Raw genomic sequence first — 19,305 nt, 5'->3', positions numbered from 1 at the left:
CAAGATCTGATGAAGAAATAATTTGATTCTGAATTGTCGCCTTTTACGCAATATTCACGTATATACATCTGACTTGGCACTTAATTTAATGCGGCAAGGCAAACGAAATGACTGATTACACGAAAGGCACCGTTTTGATTTATGATTAAAAATCCAATGTCAAATTTTAACATCACACTTTCAGCACATGAAAACTCAAGACGTATATTGGAGACTATTGCACCATATCTTACGCGGATTATTGCGTAATGATTATCGATTGACTGTACCGAAGATGAAGTGATGATTAAGATGGTGTACAATGTAAAGTTGAAAATTCACGAGGAGAGAATATCCTACGCCATAGGAGTCGACAATGTTTTGTCGATTCTTTTATTAAGGTTTGAATAAATTTTCTCCACTCTTTTTCAGCACACAAAAATGAATGAAAAAAGTTTTTCATCATGTTTACCAACAGACGAAATGGTGGCATTCATTAAAAAAACAAATAATTTCTTGTGGACACATTCTTGTTAAGTTTACATTCCAACTCGCTTATAAGAGAATATTATACTTTCATGTAAAAAGTGTTACGTTGTTGCTGTGACCAAGATTTCTACAATATAATGAAAGTATAGTATTCTCAACTTTTCATCAAAAGTTTGATGGATACAAAAATGAATATTAGAGCTGAAAAAGCTTTAATCCCGAAGTCCCCAAATTTCTGAATAAAAACTAGGATAGACAGTTACTGTATTAGAATCCTGTTCCAACAAGAACTATGTAATATCGTAACGTAAGTATAATACGGAAGCGATTTTCACAATGTAACTAAGAAATATTTGAGAAATGTTGCAGTAAAACCTGATTAATCTATTTCAACAGGAACATGTCTTTAAAATGTAACAGTTATACGAATTGTAGTTTATGAGCAAAATGATATGTCGTTGAAGCTTAACGTTGAATTGAAATGAAATACGTAATCACAAATACTTGAAACATCCTCAAGGAGTTACTAACACTCAAAGACACTTCCAGACACTTTATGTTAAAGTTCATTTCCCATCATGGATACATGCATTTTACCTTCGTCTTCATGTCTAATGTAAACACGGTAAAGTATGCATTATACTCTGAAACTCATGTGTCCTGGACTTGAATGTTCACCTTATAAGATTTATCATAAACGGAATAAGTGGAATAGATAAACAATAGATGTTGAGTGATTCCCGTCAATCTTGCCTCTTCAAACCCTAAAACCCTCAAATCTCCATCTTTATTCCCGTCAACTCTCTTATCTGAATCACAAGTAGCCATGTCCATATCTTCTCTGACGATGATCTTTGTTCACCTTCGGGATCTTCCTTACTGACAGAAGGTTGTTGGGACAAAGACTGATGAAAACACACCTGACATTTTTCCTCATGTGTGGGAACTTGCCTCTGCTTCAATCTGTACATTGATGTTGAATTCTAACCAACATACAAGACGTTGATATAGTGACAAGGATTATAAAAGGCGATATCATCTGAGACGTAAGTGAAGAAAGTTTATCTCGTTCATCTTATCGAAGCGATCAGAACGATACGTCCGTACTGGCTAAACGCATACTTAGAGAGAAGGGGTTCTCGATGAGACATTCTTCGAGAATGATATCCATTTTGATCAATACCATTTTCGCTTTGCGGGGAATTCCGGATAATACTCCTTCGTGAGTTTGGGATTATAAGTCCTATTTGTCAGCAGCTCTTGCATACACTGCATTGTTATAGGATCGTATGAATAGTGAAATTTATTGGCAAAGAGGTGGGGCAGTCGTGCGACATAAGGCAAGTAAGCTGTACCCATAACACAGATGCCCCTGACGAAGGTGCCTTTGCATGGCTTGAAGAACGTCTCACCAGCCCACTTGACGAAGCTGGTGTTAATGTCTTTATGGGTGACATTCGTGTAGCTCCCGGGCGCACTGGGGACTCTCTGAAGACTGCTCCAGAAATGTTCGTCTGGGGAGTAGGTCATGTTGATCCACTCCAAGAACTTGACGGGTAGTTCATCGTTGAGGACGTACTCCACGAACTTGCGACTTAGTGTGTTGTAAGCATTTCCAGAAAATAGAGAGATGTTGTTTGGTGGCGGGTATCTCTGTAGCATCTCATTAGCCGTCTTAAATTGTCGCCGCTTGGGACTAAACACGTGGAATCTACCAAGCTTATGAGGCGCTACGTAGCCTTCAGCATCATTGCGACCATGATATGCCTTTAGCTGTCTCACCATCTCCAAATTCGTCTTCAGTGGAAATGCTTCCCCACACTGATTGATGACGTAACGCCATTTCACTTTGTGCTTCACCAGATCTTTCATGCAGTTGATATCGGCCAAGAGACGTGTAAACCCAGCGTATTTCACTGCCTCTAGTTTTGAGCAGACGAACACGTTGTCGAAACAGCGCGCAAGATTTTTGATGGCGCGAAGAAACACGGGTGGACTCTTGGAGTCAGGGTGGATGGCATAAACATTATGAGGTTGGTAAATCGAACGTAGTAGAAGTTCTGTTTGAGCAGCGTTCCTGTGAGTCAGTATGATAAAGGCTAGCGGGAAGTTCTCTTCCTCTTTACTGAGTACTTTTGTCGGGTAGTCTCTGGCCTCCTTGTAGTACGTACAGTTCTCACTGAATGATGCTATCTCATCATCGTTCGGTATTGGAATTTTGCTATCCTTGTTCTTTTGTTTTTCCGTCCGGAGCAAAAGTTCCGCATGTTGTATTTCGCGCGTATTGTCGTCGAATATTGCACTGCAATTTACTGGGAACTGATAGAATGGAGAGGATGGGACATGGGACGTTGACGCGTCCAGAGAAACCGTCGCATGGAGTGTGATGTTGACATGTTTTGCTGGGCTCGGCTTGGCAGAAGACTCTTCGACACGACGTATGGAGGACATTTTGTTGTGGCGTATTGTTTGGAGTTTAGAATCGTGCGAAGAATACACGGCAATCGTCCAGATCAAGCATGCAAGGATGACCCAAGAGCCAATAAGCAGCAAAACGCGGAACTGCCTCTGCGGATAGTAGACCCCCATCCTTCGTAGAATGACCTTTGCTGCTATTCGTAGAGACTTCGAACCCTACAGACGTATGTGATGCTAAGGGTGCAGCAAGACTCCAGTTGCTCCCACATACTACGGAGAAAAGGAAAGAGAGAGGGAGTGAAGGGTTAAGAAACACATCCACGAACTTACTGAATGCATTAGGTAAGGTAAACAATATTAATAAGTACGTCATGGCATGTACAGTGAGGTCATCTTCAGTATTAGTACTGCCCTCTTGCATACATAAGAGCTTATCTTTATATCCTCCGGAAATGCAGAGATGCTTACTCATTAATACATCATGGTCAAATGGGATTTTGTGGGATTTCTCTAAGATGATTTAGGACCTTCTGTTTCAAATCCAAGAGCCATATCCACCATTACACCATCCCCAAAATAATGCGATATCATAAATAAATGGAATGTTCTACTTGTTTAGGAATACCACGGTAATTAATTGTTACATGAATAGAATCATTTTTCAGAATGATCATTGTGCCTATCATATCTAGATTATTATAGTTGCTGTCCTTTTACTGGGTAATTTCGCGACAAATTTAAGCAAATTTGAACTGTTCGTTTAGATCATTTTGTTGGGGTGAATGTCCAACAATGGAAAATTTGAAATATACTTTGTGACAGTCGCCATTTTTCTTGCGACGTCTAAGTAATAGTAATGCAAGGTGTCGCTATATTTCCAAACTCAGCCAAATCACACGTTTCCTGCTTGATCAATGACTAAATCGAAAGCGTGACATCAGATATTAAACACCTGCAATGGCAAATATACCCAGAATAGAAAGCAGTGTACGATGAGTGGGTGTACGGATCGGTCTGTGATAGCACCCTGCATGCTGCAAAGAAACACACGCCATGCGGAGCTTTTGTCAAGTAAACATCAAAGGAAACACGAATTTTGCAAGGTGATCAACGCCGCCAAACACCCTTATTTGCATCCAAAGTATGACTTTCATTATACTGTGTGTTTACAATAACAGCACTACTGTCTATTACAACACAACGTTTATCGCAGAGCAGAATGCTGTTGTGATAGAAAGACTATGTACTTTTGTCCACCCGATATCGAGGATACAGTGTATCAAAGAGTTGTAAACGGGTGATATCGTTATTAGATAAAATTGTCAAGGTTCGTTAATCCCAAAATGAAATTATTAGGATCATTATCATCATTATTCATGCGGCAACATTACAATAATTACAAGAAACAGGTAAAACCAGGCTTCACCCATGTGCTTCCCTGCATGAGCTGCCGGGCGGAAAAACAAAACAATATAGTAATATATACAAAACAATCCGAACTACTGTCAATGACTGTATGGTTCTTTATTCCGAAACACGCAAATCCCAACACCCAGATGCTACGTCATCATCCGAACATTTGTGGCGTTATTACGAAGGTTCGTTATGCCGAAGGTTCGTTATGCCAAAGGTTTGTTATGCCGAAGGTTTGTTAATACAAAAATGAAATAAGGTTCCGAAAATAAAAAGAAGGTGCGTACTAACGAGCCTCCGGAATAACGAACCTTATTTCATTTTCGGATTAACCGTTGGAGTAATGAAATGCAACTTGTGAAAACTTTTATATTCCAAGGGTCACCCACAGCGCGGAATCCTACATTATGACAGTGGACATAATTATAGTGACCAGGGAATTCCAGAAGTTCTCAATTTAAATACGTCTAAAAAATAAAAAAAATAAAAAAAACAAGAATATAGGACTCGGTGTTCACATTGTGTATCTATTTCAATAGATAGTCAAGTAATAGTAATAGTATAGTCGTCATGCACTCACAATAAAAATCATTATTTTCAGTAATATTATATTTGACATTGTGTCTACAGTTTGCAGTGTGCTAATACGCCGTCGACAAATGAAATGGCTTATCTGGGTTCTATTGGAAAAAAAAGAGAGAAAAGCGATATAAGCAATTCTTGCACGCTGCAATGGTTATTATCATGGTAATGACAACACCACTGATTGGCTGTTGCTACAAGAAGTTGCCATCGATAGGGAAGTACAGGATTGTATTGCTATCCTCTTTTATCTTTAAACATTATGCCATGTGTCACTATTGATGCATGACTATCCATGCGTCGGTAATTTCATACCAGACGGGTGATTGAATAAAATAGATTTTTGGCAAACATTTGTCCGCCGTTCTCTAAACAGATGATACATGTGTTTTTTCGTGCGTCAGTAGGAATAGCGGGCGTGGGTGCGGTCATACGGAAAGTGTATAGTCTGCCTTTGGTTGCGCCTCATGAATACATGGATAAAAAATAAATCCAATTTACCTTAAGCACACAATTCATGCCGACGCACTCAGACTTACATGCTATACATCATTTTGTATATTAACAGTGTGACATGTTCGCAAAGATGAAATGAACACTCATTTCACTTTTTTTTTCACCTTGAAGTGACATTCAGAAGGCAAAATGTTAAAGCTTTTGATATGTATTTTTTTTTTTTGGGGGGGGGGAATCTCCACATTTTGTGTTGTTATAGAGAGTCACGTCACTCCTATTTGTTGACTGGTTGATGCAGATGAATGTGGTTGCCATGGCAAACAGCTAGGTGCCGAGTAATGTCTATTTTATATACAGGTGATCCGAGTTATTTCATTATTATTACTTTTTTGTTGTTGTTGTTGGGAGACCCTGGGCAAGTCATGGGTTTTCTCGGGGTTCTTTTTTTCCAGTTTTTTTTTTTTAAGGGCCAAAAGTATGTGTGTGTGTGGGGGGGGGGGGGCTGGTACAGCTCCTCCCCTCCCCTTGCCGCTGTTCCACTCTCCCTGTGAAGGACAAGTGAGTGTACTGTCAAGCTGTTCACCGCAGCCGAGTCAGGTGGTCTATTATATCTAAATACATGACAGTGCAGGTGCTCATCATTGAATAGGTCAACTGGCTTGTAATGCGTGTGTATAATTATGTTTGTTTTCTACCTATCTTCTCTTTCTAGTCCGCAATTAGTTTTGATTTATAACAACGCGATATTAATGGAATCAGATTCTGAGAAAACATGCGCATCTAGGATATTGATTGCGGCTTTGTGCAGGGAAGCAGATGGGTGCACGCTGCCTGAGCTGGGTTGGTTGGCCGTGTCATGCAAGTCAAAGACGAGTGTAATATTGCCTCAGCCAGGGAAATTATCGATGATGTGCCCCGGAAACATAAAGGCCAGCCAAGTATTTTGGGTGCCACCATAGCATCAAATATCTTGCCTCGTGTGTATGAGACAAGACTGTAGGAATGGCGCGTTGCATGAGAAGCAGGTTATAATGCAGTGCATCAGAACGTGCAACAAGAATGGCCATCTTTATTATGTTGTTTTTTTTCTGTATCCAGCAGCGTATGATAGAGAAAAGTTCCTGATTAACGCATTAACAAAAACAAATTCAAAATACAGGTTGTGCGGCATCACCTCAGATATTACCTAAAACTGATTATGAGGAACTCATGAGTCACCGTACAGTAGCTAGATAATGTCGGCAGTCTTAAAGGCAAATCTGCCGCACAGTGAACAGCGTTATCGTCTCTCACTAATTCAGACATTTTGTGCAGCCAATTGTATTTTTACTTTGATTTTCTCGTTGGTAATATTTTTTCTTTTTGAACCATTTTAACTGCCCAAAAAATGAACACAATTAATGGGTCAAACATCTGTTTGTCTTTCCAAAATCAGATTTCCGTTGAACATGACGATGATGAAACCCATCGCTTTATAGAAAGTGCGTGCACCATGTAATAATAACCTTATGAAAATCCCCTTACCTCGGAGGCAACTGCTCAGAAAATAACCAAACCCTAGAGATCATTCTTGGAAACTATTCTTATGGGGAATGATGTTGTTCGGTAAACTTTCTTATCTTACAGAACAGTGTATCAAACACGTCCGTTCATAATAAAAAAGTTATTTAGTAGACGCAACGGCATCTACACTGTTATCAGGTGTCGCGGAACGTTGAGGCTGTTTCTTGTTTCTGTTTTTTTAACAGTCCAAATTCTAGGAGGAGGGCTTCAGCTCCAGGCCAGGGCTGTTCTTCAGCATGTCCGTGCACAGATAAAAACAGACCAAAACAAGCATACAATGAGAGTTCTAGCTTTACAAAGTAACTTATAGATTAACATACGAAATCATGACAAGAAAAATGAAAAAAGAAATAGGATGAATAACTACAGCAAGAATACAAACTCATAGCACATAAATATGAAACGGGTAAAATGTCACTCATATCATTTTGATATTATATATCCGATTAGCGATCGCATAACATTCACCATATTCTTCGAAGTTACTCTATAATGGTCTCTTTCAAAATATTCACCTATTAGTCTCTCTTTAAAACAATCAAAACTACGTTGGTATTGAAGATCTGATGAAAAGTTTTTCCACAATATAGCTCCGTAATTATTGAGGCTTTTCTTTTCAAAATGAGTGTTTATCTTGGGCAAGAAGAAAATTAATAACGAGCTTCTTGAATCATTAGAAGTGAATCTAAAATTAAATTCATTTGTTAAATATCCAGGAGTTATTGTGCCGTAATTCTATGAATCAAATGAAACGTGTGTTTCTCACGTCTTTGTTCCAGTGTGTCAAGAGACAAAGCTTCATATGAGGTTAGCTGGATATCTTGTTTGTACTCTTAGCACAGTTTTGAGACTTTGTCTCTCACGTGCAATATTTGTTTCTTTGTATCATTCCAAACGACATCGCAAAACAGCCTAATTTACTTTGTGGGGACTTGTCAAAGAGCAGTGCCTGTGGTTTTTTTTTTGAGAAATGGAATGTCTTATTCTTTCAGCAAAATGTATTTTTTTCATTGTAAATTCACCAATATATTCAGCATGTTTATCCCATCTTAAACAACTGTCAATACGTATACCAAGATATTTAAACTCAGTGACATGTTTTATTCTCTTATTAAAAAAAAAAATCAATGATTTTTACCGTTTATTCATTGCTGGAACCTATTAACATAGCTTCACATTTCTTTGTTACAGGAAAGTCACTGAGATATCTTGACCAAGTCACCATTTTCTTTAGCAGGCCTATAATCGCCTGCGTAAATAATGACGCACAACACTTGGGGGGGGGGGGTCATTATCTTGTATAGACCATGAAAATAACTGCCCAAGGTTCGACCCCTGTGGCACTCCGCATTTACCAAGCTGAGGTGAAAACTCGACACTATTTACAAAAATTAATTGTACCTGATCACTATATTTTCATCTTAACTCATGAACAACAACTTCGTTAAAAAACAGCATGTATTTTCATGTCATAAATAATTGCTTAGTGTGTAATGCATGTGTCCACGTTGTAAAAACTTACGGCCAGAGAGTGTATATGATATAATATTATATAAAGGCATACACATAAAGTTTTAATGGTACCTACAATGGCAGCATGGCTTGTATATCAGTCAACATGTCAATAAGAGCAGATGTTGAAGAGTGTGTATTGTGTGGGTGTAGGCCTATATACTGAATAGTACAGCAAGCCTCTAAAGGAATAGTTACAACGGCCATTGGAAAAAAAAACCATTAAAATCCAATCGTCAACAAAAAAAGAAAGAAAGACGAACCATAAATATACTTTATAAAACACTATTTCGAAACTGTGTATGACAACCAATTATTTTGTAACTTCGCAAATATAACGGCCTGATGGCAAACCAGGATACGTGTGTGTGTGTGTGTGTGTGTGACTATAAACCAAAAGTGTGTTTTTTTTTTCTTCTTCTTCTTCTTCTTCGGCGAACATTAAGCCTCACATTTGCGATTTTGCAGATTGACATTAAAGGCATTATATACCATTTGCAGATGAAAAAAAACAGCTTTAGTGCTTCAATATAGTTCTGAAATGTGAGTCAGGGATAGAAACAAGCAATGCAGGAAATGTTAATCAGTATTATCAATCTCAAGTATTAAGTATATTAAATATACAGAAATTGTGATCAATAGTTGTGATGAAATTGTTTCTAGAATAAACAGTGTACAGTTTTGTTTATTGAGAAAAATAGTGATCTCCTTATATTTTAGGCTCTATTGCGATATTTTTATATGGTAATAGTTTCGTGATAGAGGTAAACATATGCATCAAATGTCATAACTCGAACATTTTCCAAATCACTGTTCCCAATGGTAAACAATACCTTTAATTTCTGCAGCGAATTGAGCACACGTACAAAATTTTATGCTCTGGATTTAAATGTGTTTATTTTGAACTGCAATTGGTTGACAGAATATCATCTCTCAATATGAGAAGCATAAGGTGAAACATCGCTAAGAAAATTAGATTTCTAAAGGTATAGAAGTAGGTAGGAAGTTCTCATCATCTTCTATTCAGGAAAGGACGTCGCATTGGTGCCAAAAGTTTTTGGTTCGTCGAAATGAACTTATATCCCAGGGAAGTAGGCCTATGCGTTTTATCATGACCCATATTTTATTACGGATTCAGAGAACTGATAAGACAGTGCGATCATTTATGCATTTACAGGTGTGAACGTGATTTGATTTCATCTTTCCATCCACACACACACATATATATATATATATATATATATATATATATATATATATATATATATATACAAAAAGGAAATCACAAGAAGGACATGTGACGCGAGTTCTCTCGGAGGTAAGTCCTCTGACTCAGACATGTCAAGTCGTGCTTGGATGCAATTTCGCTACCAAGCAAATCGTCGGATTTGCGTGTGTGTTTGTTGTAACTGTAGGTTTGTTTGTTTGTTTGATTGTTTTACAGAGAGGGGACACAAGCTCCTGGAAATTATAATTGATAGAATTCTCTCTACAAGATATCCCTTCGACCAATACCTGTGAAAAGCATCCCACTTCAGATGTCTCTTTTATATGGCAAGAGTATAAATAGCAGTCCCATGTAGCTAGGTGGTTGATGTTTGCAAATTACATAGTCTAGTTTGTTCATCTAGAATGCATAACATTAAGATTATCATCCACCGATTATCAAGTGCGCATCTAATTTGCCAGGGTCGTATAATAACAGACAAAAGTTTTGTGTCCACGTGGCAAGACTCGAACCTAGTTGACATATTGGCAGAGCCCTGTCCACTTTAAATAGTGCTCATACACGGAAACCGGTACGTTATGAAGTTATTATAATCTCACTGTGATTCACCCTTCTTTTTGGCAGCGTGTGCCCACAAGACACCCAACTGCCCTAGGAGGCATCTGGTGATATAACCTTTTTTTTTTCGTGAGTGAAAGGTGATGTTAGTGAAGTTGACAGAATGATTTACAGCGTTTCCTGTCTGCATAGTTGCACTTTTTGCAGGCAAAAGGCTCTGATTGGGGCAAAAAGTGTTATGTGTTTCGCTTTTGTAGTTTTGGGGTAGGTTTAAACAAAAATCAGCAAAAGCAGTAATTCACTATAAACAAGATAGTCCCAGACGAAACTTTGAAATTCTAATCCCGTAGTAATTTATAATGCGATGAGCAGGAAAATGAGATTCTATATAGATAACATTTTCTCCTAATGATTCATAGCAAAGTGTGAATAAAGGAAGCAAAATCTTTCAGAATCCACTAACAATCTGAAACAGGTGGCAACTGTAAGTGGTGTTTCGATTTTGAAATAAAAGCAGACACAATTTGATTTATCATTCAAAGAGCTCACATGTAAAGATACACAAGCTTATATACTAACACAAGCTATGTATTTGAATATACAACCAACAAATTCACATTCAGTCTTCTTTCTTAACAATACACCACAATATTACTGATATTTTTCAACATTATTACATCACTGTGGACGTCATAGGCAGTGGCAGATCCAGAGGGGGCGCACCGGGCGCGTGCCCCCTCTTTATTTTTGGTTAAAACAAAAGAAATGAAAAGAAGAAAATGGAGTGGGGGGGGGGGGCTGCGTGCGCCCCCTTTAATTTTGCAAAGGCGCCTCCCGTTTATGGAATTCCTGGATCCGCCCCTGATAGGCAGCGAAACTAGTCTAACACTCATCCATCGTGTACCATACCAGGGATGAGGAAAGTTAGGTATAGGTTAATACGGCAATCAAACTCTCGGGTTCAAATACAATTTGGTTTTATCCAATTCGAATAAAAGAGTAAAAGTACAGTGTAATACTGAACAAGTGGTAAGAACTCACTGAAATGTCGAAGTCATGTGAGAAAAATCATATGATGAATGCATTAAGAGAGGAAGTTTGCAAGTAAATTTCTCTGTCCACCGTACAGCAGCCACTGACATGAGGAGCCTGATGACCGACATCCAGTGTGCCTCCTTTCGGACCACAGACACATAATGCAAAAGACTTTCGCGCATTAGAGTACCGAGCGGTGGTTGCCGAGCACTGTCAATACAATATATTAAACACTGCTGGCTTTTATGCTATTGCTTGTTGTGGGTGGATGGTGCAAGAGACTTTGTGTGTGTGTGTGTGTGTGTGTGTGTGTGTGTGTGTGTGTGTGTGTGTGTGTGTGTGTGTGTGTGTATGCGTTGGATGTGTTCGTATGAGATGCGTGGGGGCGTGGTTCTGTTATATTGAGATTTGAATTTTGAGAAATGTAGTGGGAGACAGAGGAGGGATTCCGGAAGTCACGTGATTAAGAGGGAAACATGCATCGTTATTCATACGTTCGTATACCATCCAATATAGCACCTTATAAAACGAGTTCTTCAGAATGACAGAGAACCTTAGCTAGATCTGAACCATAGGAAACCTTTTCCTGTCATTGAAATAGTAACTTTCATAGATGAATTAGGCATAAGAGTAATAAATGTTCTATGACGATTTGGGAAAGTCTTTCAACAAGAGATATATAACTATTGCCATATCGATATCTAGAGTTGGACGTATCTATCTTATCTTAAAGATCTTCTAGTCATGATGAATTATCTCATATCATTGGATTCAGCAATGATATTAAAGTTACGTATTGAGTGCTATAAAGGAAAATAACAATGACGAGAACATCCTCTCCCAATTCCCTATAGAGAGGGGGTGGGGGCAACAATGTTTGCAGATCTACGTTAGATTTATGTCTGTACAAACAAACGCCATTTGTCGTTCGACATTCGAAGTTTCATAGTTATGAATATAATAATCATCAAGCACAATGTCAATATTTTTTTTTTTGCACTTACTTAAATAAAATATACAATGCACAGGCCAGAGTGACTTAGTGGGGATGCAGTGCACACACAGAGTATTACAATGGTGCAACATGCACACATGCACGAGGCGCCGCCGCTCTGTTCATTATCAGTTATATAAAATGGGTCCATGAAGAAAGGTATCATCTGGTAAAGCTGTACATTGCAAAACAATGGGCCGCACTTCAATTGGACGTACAGACGATCGTGTAAATCAAGGCGATTGTTTGGGTTCGTCCGATACCATGGGCACACCTGCCTTGCACAGAGCAAGTGGTAATCTGCCAATAGATGGCACTAATGAACTCTGCATAGATAGGAAATACCCTCGTTTCTGCCTATGAATGTATGGACCATGTTTATCTGTATGTTATGAATGCCAGCGGTCCCAACATCAAACTTTGTGTACACAATCGTGTTAATATCCAATCAATGTTAACGTGCAATGAAAAGTAAGATGTAACAAAGGGGGAATAGTCTATACAGCCGTATTCACAAACGATATGGGTAAGTTGATTTGTGCAGACTCTTGATTGATGATTATCCTTGAAAAGGTTTCATAAGTATCACTGCCTCATAAATAGTTTTCAGTTTCATGGTATTCATGAAGTGGCGCGTTAGCAGAACAATATCTAATTGTTATACCGAAAGTGCATGTAAGTGTACTACGTATATTTTGCACATAGCATGATCATCTGCCGTGAATAGACTCAAATGGTTCAATGCCAGAATAGATGTGTCTCTCCTTAACCATTACTACGTATACTAGTATAATACAGTTATGACAGTCAGTCTGGCCTAACTCGAGTATTAAGAGCCCCCCAGCCACCCCACCCCCGCAGAAAATAATTCGGGTTACGCGAAATTCGAGTTACACAGCAGCTCATCAACACATGATTACTATTAGGCATCCATAGTTGCATTATTTCTTCGACTATAAAATGAATTTTTACTACTTTCACCCGCCTTTCACACAGCTAGATGTGATACAGAAGGCTTGTAAATTTCGTTTTATGCCCATTCTCTTCCCATTCACGATTTTCTCTGTTTCTGTATTTGTCTTCTTCTGAAATCATCGCTGCAATTCTTCTTGCCGGAAACAAAGAGAAATGGTTACGTAATCAGGGGGGCAACAAGCGGCATCAGGTTGTCACTGCCAAGCTGCTAGTTCCTGTGACTAATTCGCCAGCGGGATTCATAATTGTCTTTTTCGTATCTGACAAGTAGCACCTGCAAAAAATCTCTCTTATTCGAAGCCACGTTTTTCCAGCTTTGAAGCAATGCTGACCTTTAGAAAGTGTGGTATAGTGTCTCCATTGTATTTTAAGATTTAATCATCAAAGGTCTCTAAATCTATCATAAAATATCTCAAAGGGAAACTTCATTTCAAATCCACTTCGAATTCACAATTCCTAAATAGAAGGAGTGAGATCAAACAAGCGAAACATTTGGAATAGACCGCTACTGTAAGTTATAACAATTTTGGTTTTTATTTTTGTTTTGTATACAGCCTACTTACGAAGTACAGTATTTCCTTCAACTGCTCCCAGTTAGTAAGGTTCATGGGTGGGAATTCACCTATAGCTGTTGCTCTGTCGGGCAAACCTCGTGCAAACGTTGTAGCTGTTAAGGGCAACTTTTGCCAACAAAGCATGCATAAAATTTGAATACATTACTGAACCGACCTATTCCTTGAAATTTTGGAGAGAGAAAAGAAAAGTATCGAATAGTATATAGAAAAGTTGCTGAAAATATCATCTATTTCCACACAAGGAGGAAACTGATAGCAGATGCTGTAATATATCAAGCAACTTAGTTGAGCCTATAGTTATGACGCGTCCGTATCAAAACTCGGCCAATGTATGGTATCAAAGTCGAACAGGGGGGCATTGCAAGAGATACAACGCGTCGTATAGGTATAATGAGTGCTGAATATGAATCCTGGCTAAACTAAGTTCTTGGAGAGAATTGTGTCCACACAGAATTAATCTACTCTGCACTGCAAATCATGTTGGCCATAACAGGTGGAAAAGTTTACAGCAAGAATTAATCCAGATGGTTACTGTGACATCTGGCATGGAATAGTGAACAGTTATGTGAGGAAGACTAAGAATGGTCGTTGCCAGAAAAGAGAAAAGAAGGAAAATATCTCAAGAGAGAGAGAGAGAGAGAGAGGGGGGGGGATAAGGAAAGGCGTTTCTGTGTTTGCTTTAATCGTTCGTCCTTTTATTATCCAGACAGGCACTACTAGATCCACGAGATTAAAGTTTCTCTTTAATAAAACAAATGATGAGAAACTAAACAAATTTTAGAATCCACTGTAGGAGGCATCCTTCCAAAGCACGACTCTGACTGGCTAAGGGCCAATTTATGATGTCTCTATTTGCCACAACGTTTCGAAGCATGAAAAATGAGTGGAATACACTACTAGCATATTGCAGGCCACAACCTGGCTTTACTCCTTATTCAATTAGTGTTATTCTAAATCTAAAAGCCTAGATCTAAACATAGTGTTTGCATTTAAGTATACGTAACTTTACGATCATTTCACTTTATATTATAAGAACGGTCTGGATTATGCTCTGTACATTATCTAGGAAATACTTGGGAAGCACCTTGTGAGTATACTTCTTATCACCAGTATAGTATTTCTAACAAGGATGCAGCTGACAGGCTGCTATCTATTATGGCGAACGAAGGAAGTCCGAGTGCAGAAAATACAGCTTTATTCTGGACAAGCATCCATCTTCTCACGCTATTATGAACATAAGATGCCGGAAATTTTCATCAAAAGTGCACCTGCCAAGTTTTAGGGCAGCCTGTACTGTGCTATGTTCGCTTGTACTGGTTTTCCCCTTCTTTATTGAGAGGGAGAGGGGGAGGGAGGGGGAGGGGGAGAGAGGGGGGGAGGGGGAGGGGGGGGGGGGAGTGGTGGGCTTCTGGTGTTTTAACATCTTCAGGTGTCCTCTGTCATGGTAAATTGATATCAAAACTACACTGTAGTCGCTTTGTGACCTTGAACTAACTATTACGCTGCCCGTCCTCTGACACGTTATTGAAGTTTTTATACGCTAATCCTGTGCTTGCAGAACCCCTGTGCCTTCTAGCCTGTGCTGGCAGCGTATCTCAAACAGGTGCACCATACACCGTGCAATGAGTTGGCCTGAATAGACGGTTAGGGGTTGTGAGCACCACTGTTTAGTTTAGTTCTTCGGCCTCTCTAAACTAAATGTGTACAATGTGCCAGCATTAACCCACAGATAACCCACAGATAAGCACACGCACTTTACGTATACGAGTTTCCCAGAGACTTACTTAGTAGTTGAACATGAACGAAAATGAATGACTGAAACAAATTGTGAAAAATGCAAGATACTCAGAGGTACAAATGCTGGAATCCGAAAAACCTGTCAAGTTCCAGGTTAACTTTCACGCCTGATCAGGGAAGGTGATGGGTGGATTTGGAGTCAAGGGGTAAATATCGTTTAACAAACGAATTCTTAAAAGTGAAATTAACTCAGAGTTTTTCTGAAAAATTTCTTCTAAAATCAACAAAGTGTGGCATAATCATGTGAATTATACACATCAATACTGTATACTGTAGTTCAATCGTAGGAAAGACGTTTAAAATAAAGATAATTATATCTATGTTATATCCCATATTGAAAGTACACTAACAACCGAAACGATTCGAATTAAGTGTTATTAAAAGATATTTTTAAATGCATGGGTTCATCTTCATAAGCGCAGCTTGACTAGGGAGATGGTACAGGTAATGTTGCAACATGAAATAAACTATCATAAAGTAAATCTATAAATCTTGCTACTCACTGAGTAAACAGTGGTGTAGAATTTCTTTTTGAGAACATCCCCACATGGACACAACGTGGAGTCAACATCAATGGAGCCTAGTAACCATTTACAGTGAATGATATGAAAAGAGAATAGAGTATAGTTCGCAAACAATTTTGTGAACAGCAAATAATACGTGAAGATGAGATATCTGCATAGCTCTCTCTTTTTGAGGTATGACCAGCTCATTTACCAAAACCCAAAATTGATCAAGTGAAATGTGCTGTGTTCGTTTTCGTTTTCACGCAGTTCTCGTTCGGCTCATCGACTTGAAGAGGACATTACATCTTAGTTTTACTGGAAAATCTAGCAGAAAACACACTTTTGAAACCTTTTCTTCCCATGTTGGCCCTGTAGGTATGTAATTTGTTAAATAGTGAACATTTACGACATTTTTGACGTTTCCTGCCAGTACATCAAAGTAGCGAGAGGGTCACAAATGTTTCGTTCGGAGTTCCCTGTATAACCCAAGTGGGAGCTAACAGCAGAGTATCTCAATTAGTCGATTACACCGAGTAGGACGACTACCCAAGGTGAACGGATATTGCATTAAGCAACTAGAGTAATACTAGTCCTAAAAGACCGTTGGCGCGAGTAATGCTAGAATCAAGCGGAAATGCCTATATTTACTGACCGGGTATGCACCTTCGTTGATATCAACGTCTCCCTAAGTAAATAATATGACCACCAACTGTCGATGCATACACACCAAGACAAAAAGAAAATACTTATTAAAAGCAAAAGAAAAAAATAAATTAGCATTACCATTTTGAATATCTCAAACCACTCAAGGATGCAAGAGTTGCACCATCCAGATTCGGATTCAGCACCCTCTAGATAAGGTAAAACCCTTAAAAACATCGGGCAGACGGTTAAAAAAAAGTTATAGGCCCAAAATCTGACTTTGGCACCCAGACTATGTGAACAGGTGGTAGCTCTCATATTCATATATCGTTTACAAACGATGGCAGGGCAACTATCCAATCAGCAACAGGAATGCGACCCCTTTAAAAAGAAAATAAGAACATCTTGCACATCTCTTCCGTGGTGTCTTCACAAATGTCTTTTTTTCCCCTTTAAGAGCACAGCATATCTGGTTGATTCAGTTCCCTGAGAAATTACTAGCTACTTGGAGTGAAAAATCTTGTATTTGAACACCAAGAAAATGTATAAGATATACCTCCTCATATATCCTCATATATCATATATATATATATATATATATCATAAAAGATGGGCACAAACAGATGAAGTGCACTAAAGGAAGCAAGATGGAAAAACGAGATTTTAAGAGACATGAAGAACTGCCGATGAAAATGGAGGATATAGGAAGAGACAAATTAAGAAAGAACGAAGGAAGGGGGTTTTGAACAAGTAAAGAGAGAATGAAAAACAACTATGGAGAGAGGGTGAAAGAGAGACCAAGACAAAGGAATAAAACAGGTGAACAGAAACAGGGGCGGATTTTTTTTTTGAATGAAATGTACAAAGAAGGAAAGGAGGGAATTGTAATGCACAATCTATGCATCTCTACCAGCACCTATTTTTGTGTGCGTTCAAATCGAAGTGAACGGATGTTGGGGTGTCAAATGTCTTTGAGCCAAACAGGGTTTTTACTTTCTTTTTAGCTTTCAACTTTAATTTAAATTTCAACCTCAATTCACTTTTGATCATACAGTAACAACTTGAGCAAAAGGGCTTAATCTGATGGTTCTTTTGTAAGTAATCATTCTAAAAATATATGTTTTAACAATTCGTGATGCTCATACCGATATATCATTAACCCATCTAGTCGTTATATTTCTCCTTTTTGGCATCTGTGAATTTTATTGTGTATCCTACGTTCAAGAGAGCTTAGATAAAACTGGATGAATTCATAAAAACTCTCGAAAGAAATTTAGATATGATGACAAAGGTGGGGCACTGCATGGAAAAGGCTTTCGATGCTTTTGATCAACCGAAATAAACGATGGTATGTGACCAAGACAAGATTCAAATAAAAGAGAAGCAGAATTTTACCTTATCAAATACTAACAATGAATGCTGAAAATTGTGATAAAAAGGTGTGACATTAGTCCACATAAATACAACTTCCGGGATCCCTTTGGTTGAAAAGTTCGTTAATCCGGAAACAAAAAAGAATAAAAAATGTTCGTTATTCAGAAGGCTCGTTAACCCGAAAAAGAAATAAGGTTAGTAATTCCCAAGATTCGTTAAAATATACTTTTTTATTTTCAATCTAACGAACCTTATCTGAAGAACACCGTCACACAGCGGGGTTTTTTTTATATGGGCGTTTCCATGCCCCTTCTGCGTCACGTTAAAGTTAACTAAACATAAATTCGTATATTTCCTTGGACACGATGATAAGTTCGTGCTTTCCCATTAGACATAGGTCATAATAATATCTAATTCGCTGCCATGACAATTTCAACGAAAACAAGGTTAAAAAAGAAACAACTTTCTACACTTTTTGTCTCGAACGAAACCAGTTCATATTCAAAACGGAATTTGCTTTATAGAAGCGAGTCTAACATGAGTAACACCTCTCAGCAATGGTAGCCGAATAACATTCTTAACTTCTAATCTTCGTGGCGGAAATCTTATTAAAGAGATGAAGGGCTCGCGATCAGAAAATAGTAGCAAGAAATCCTCAATCATCTGCATTAGGTCTGGAGAGTGCACATGAAGACGCGTTGTGACTCAGAATACCCCACACAAGTCAAGTCTAATAGTTAGCTACTGTAGGAGCACTTCATGCAGGAAATATAATACTTTTGATAGCTACAAACAAAAAATCAAATTCTGCTGCAACAGCTCCCTTTCTTTCTAAGTAACTTCGACTTACCTGTAACGCCATGTGATTACAAATGATATCCTTGAATAGGGATCGCATTCCAAGTGCGGCGAATTGTAATTATCCAGGACTGAACGTTTATGTAGTCTCGAAGGCGCTGTGTATGGTTAATACGTGATTTGCCAACTGTCTGAGAAGACTGCGCTATATGATCTAGTCGTCGAGAGCCCGATGTGGGCCAGGCGCATGTGAAGCTGTGAGCTGTCTCGAGGAGACGACGGCATCCGGGCTATTCGTCATCCATCACGCGCACGCGACCACCTTCTCCGAGACAGAGAGAGAGAGAAAAAAAAAAGTAAGCAAGTTAACCAACCAACAACGAACCAACCAACCAGCTTGACATCAACTGA

General features: G+C 38.6%; 1 protein-coding gene across 3 annotated transcripts; it reads right to left on the bottom strand.

The window, feature by feature from the left end:
* Nucleotides 1–1,548: 1,548 nt before the first annotated feature.
* On the bottom strand, nt 1,549–19,036 carry LOC139731218 (beta-1,3-galactosyl-O-glycosyl-glycoprotein beta-1,6-N-acetylglucosaminyltransferase 4-like). 3 transcript variants are annotated; one of them, XM_071642100.1, is made up of 2 exons: nt 18,947–19,036; nt 1,549–3,156 (listed from the first exon to the last, which is right to left on the bottom strand). In XM_071642100.1, the coding sequence occupies exon 2, from the start codon at nt 3,055–3,057 to the stop codon at nt 1,645–1,647; it is 1,413 nt and encodes a 470-aa protein (XP_071498201.1). In that variant the 5' UTR covers nt 3,058–3,156; nt 18,947–19,036; the 3' UTR covers nt 1,549–1,644. The 3 variants fall into 3 exon arrangements, with proteins under 3 accessions (XP_071498201.1, XP_071498204.1, XP_071498202.1); XM_071642103.1 differs by lacking the exon at nt 18,947–19,036 and adding an exon at nt 16,864–16,920; XM_071642101.1 differs by lacking the exon at nt 18,947–19,036 and adding an exon at nt 11,240–11,267.
* Between the last annotated feature and the right edge of the window lie 269 nt (nt 19,037–19,305).

The sequence above is a fragment of the Diadema antillarum genome, unplaced genomic scaffold, assembly GCF_040938485.1.
Source record: "Diadema antillarum isolate AM-2024a unplaced genomic scaffold, OU_Dant_1.0 seq00000367_RagTag, whole genome shotgun sequence".
Classification (NCBI taxonomy): Eukaryota; Metazoa; Echinodermata; class Echinoidea; order Diadematoida; family Diadematidae; genus Diadema; species Diadema antillarum.
The sequence above is the reverse complement of the archived record's forward strand: the minus strand, read 5'-3'. Positions and strand labels throughout refer to the sequence as shown.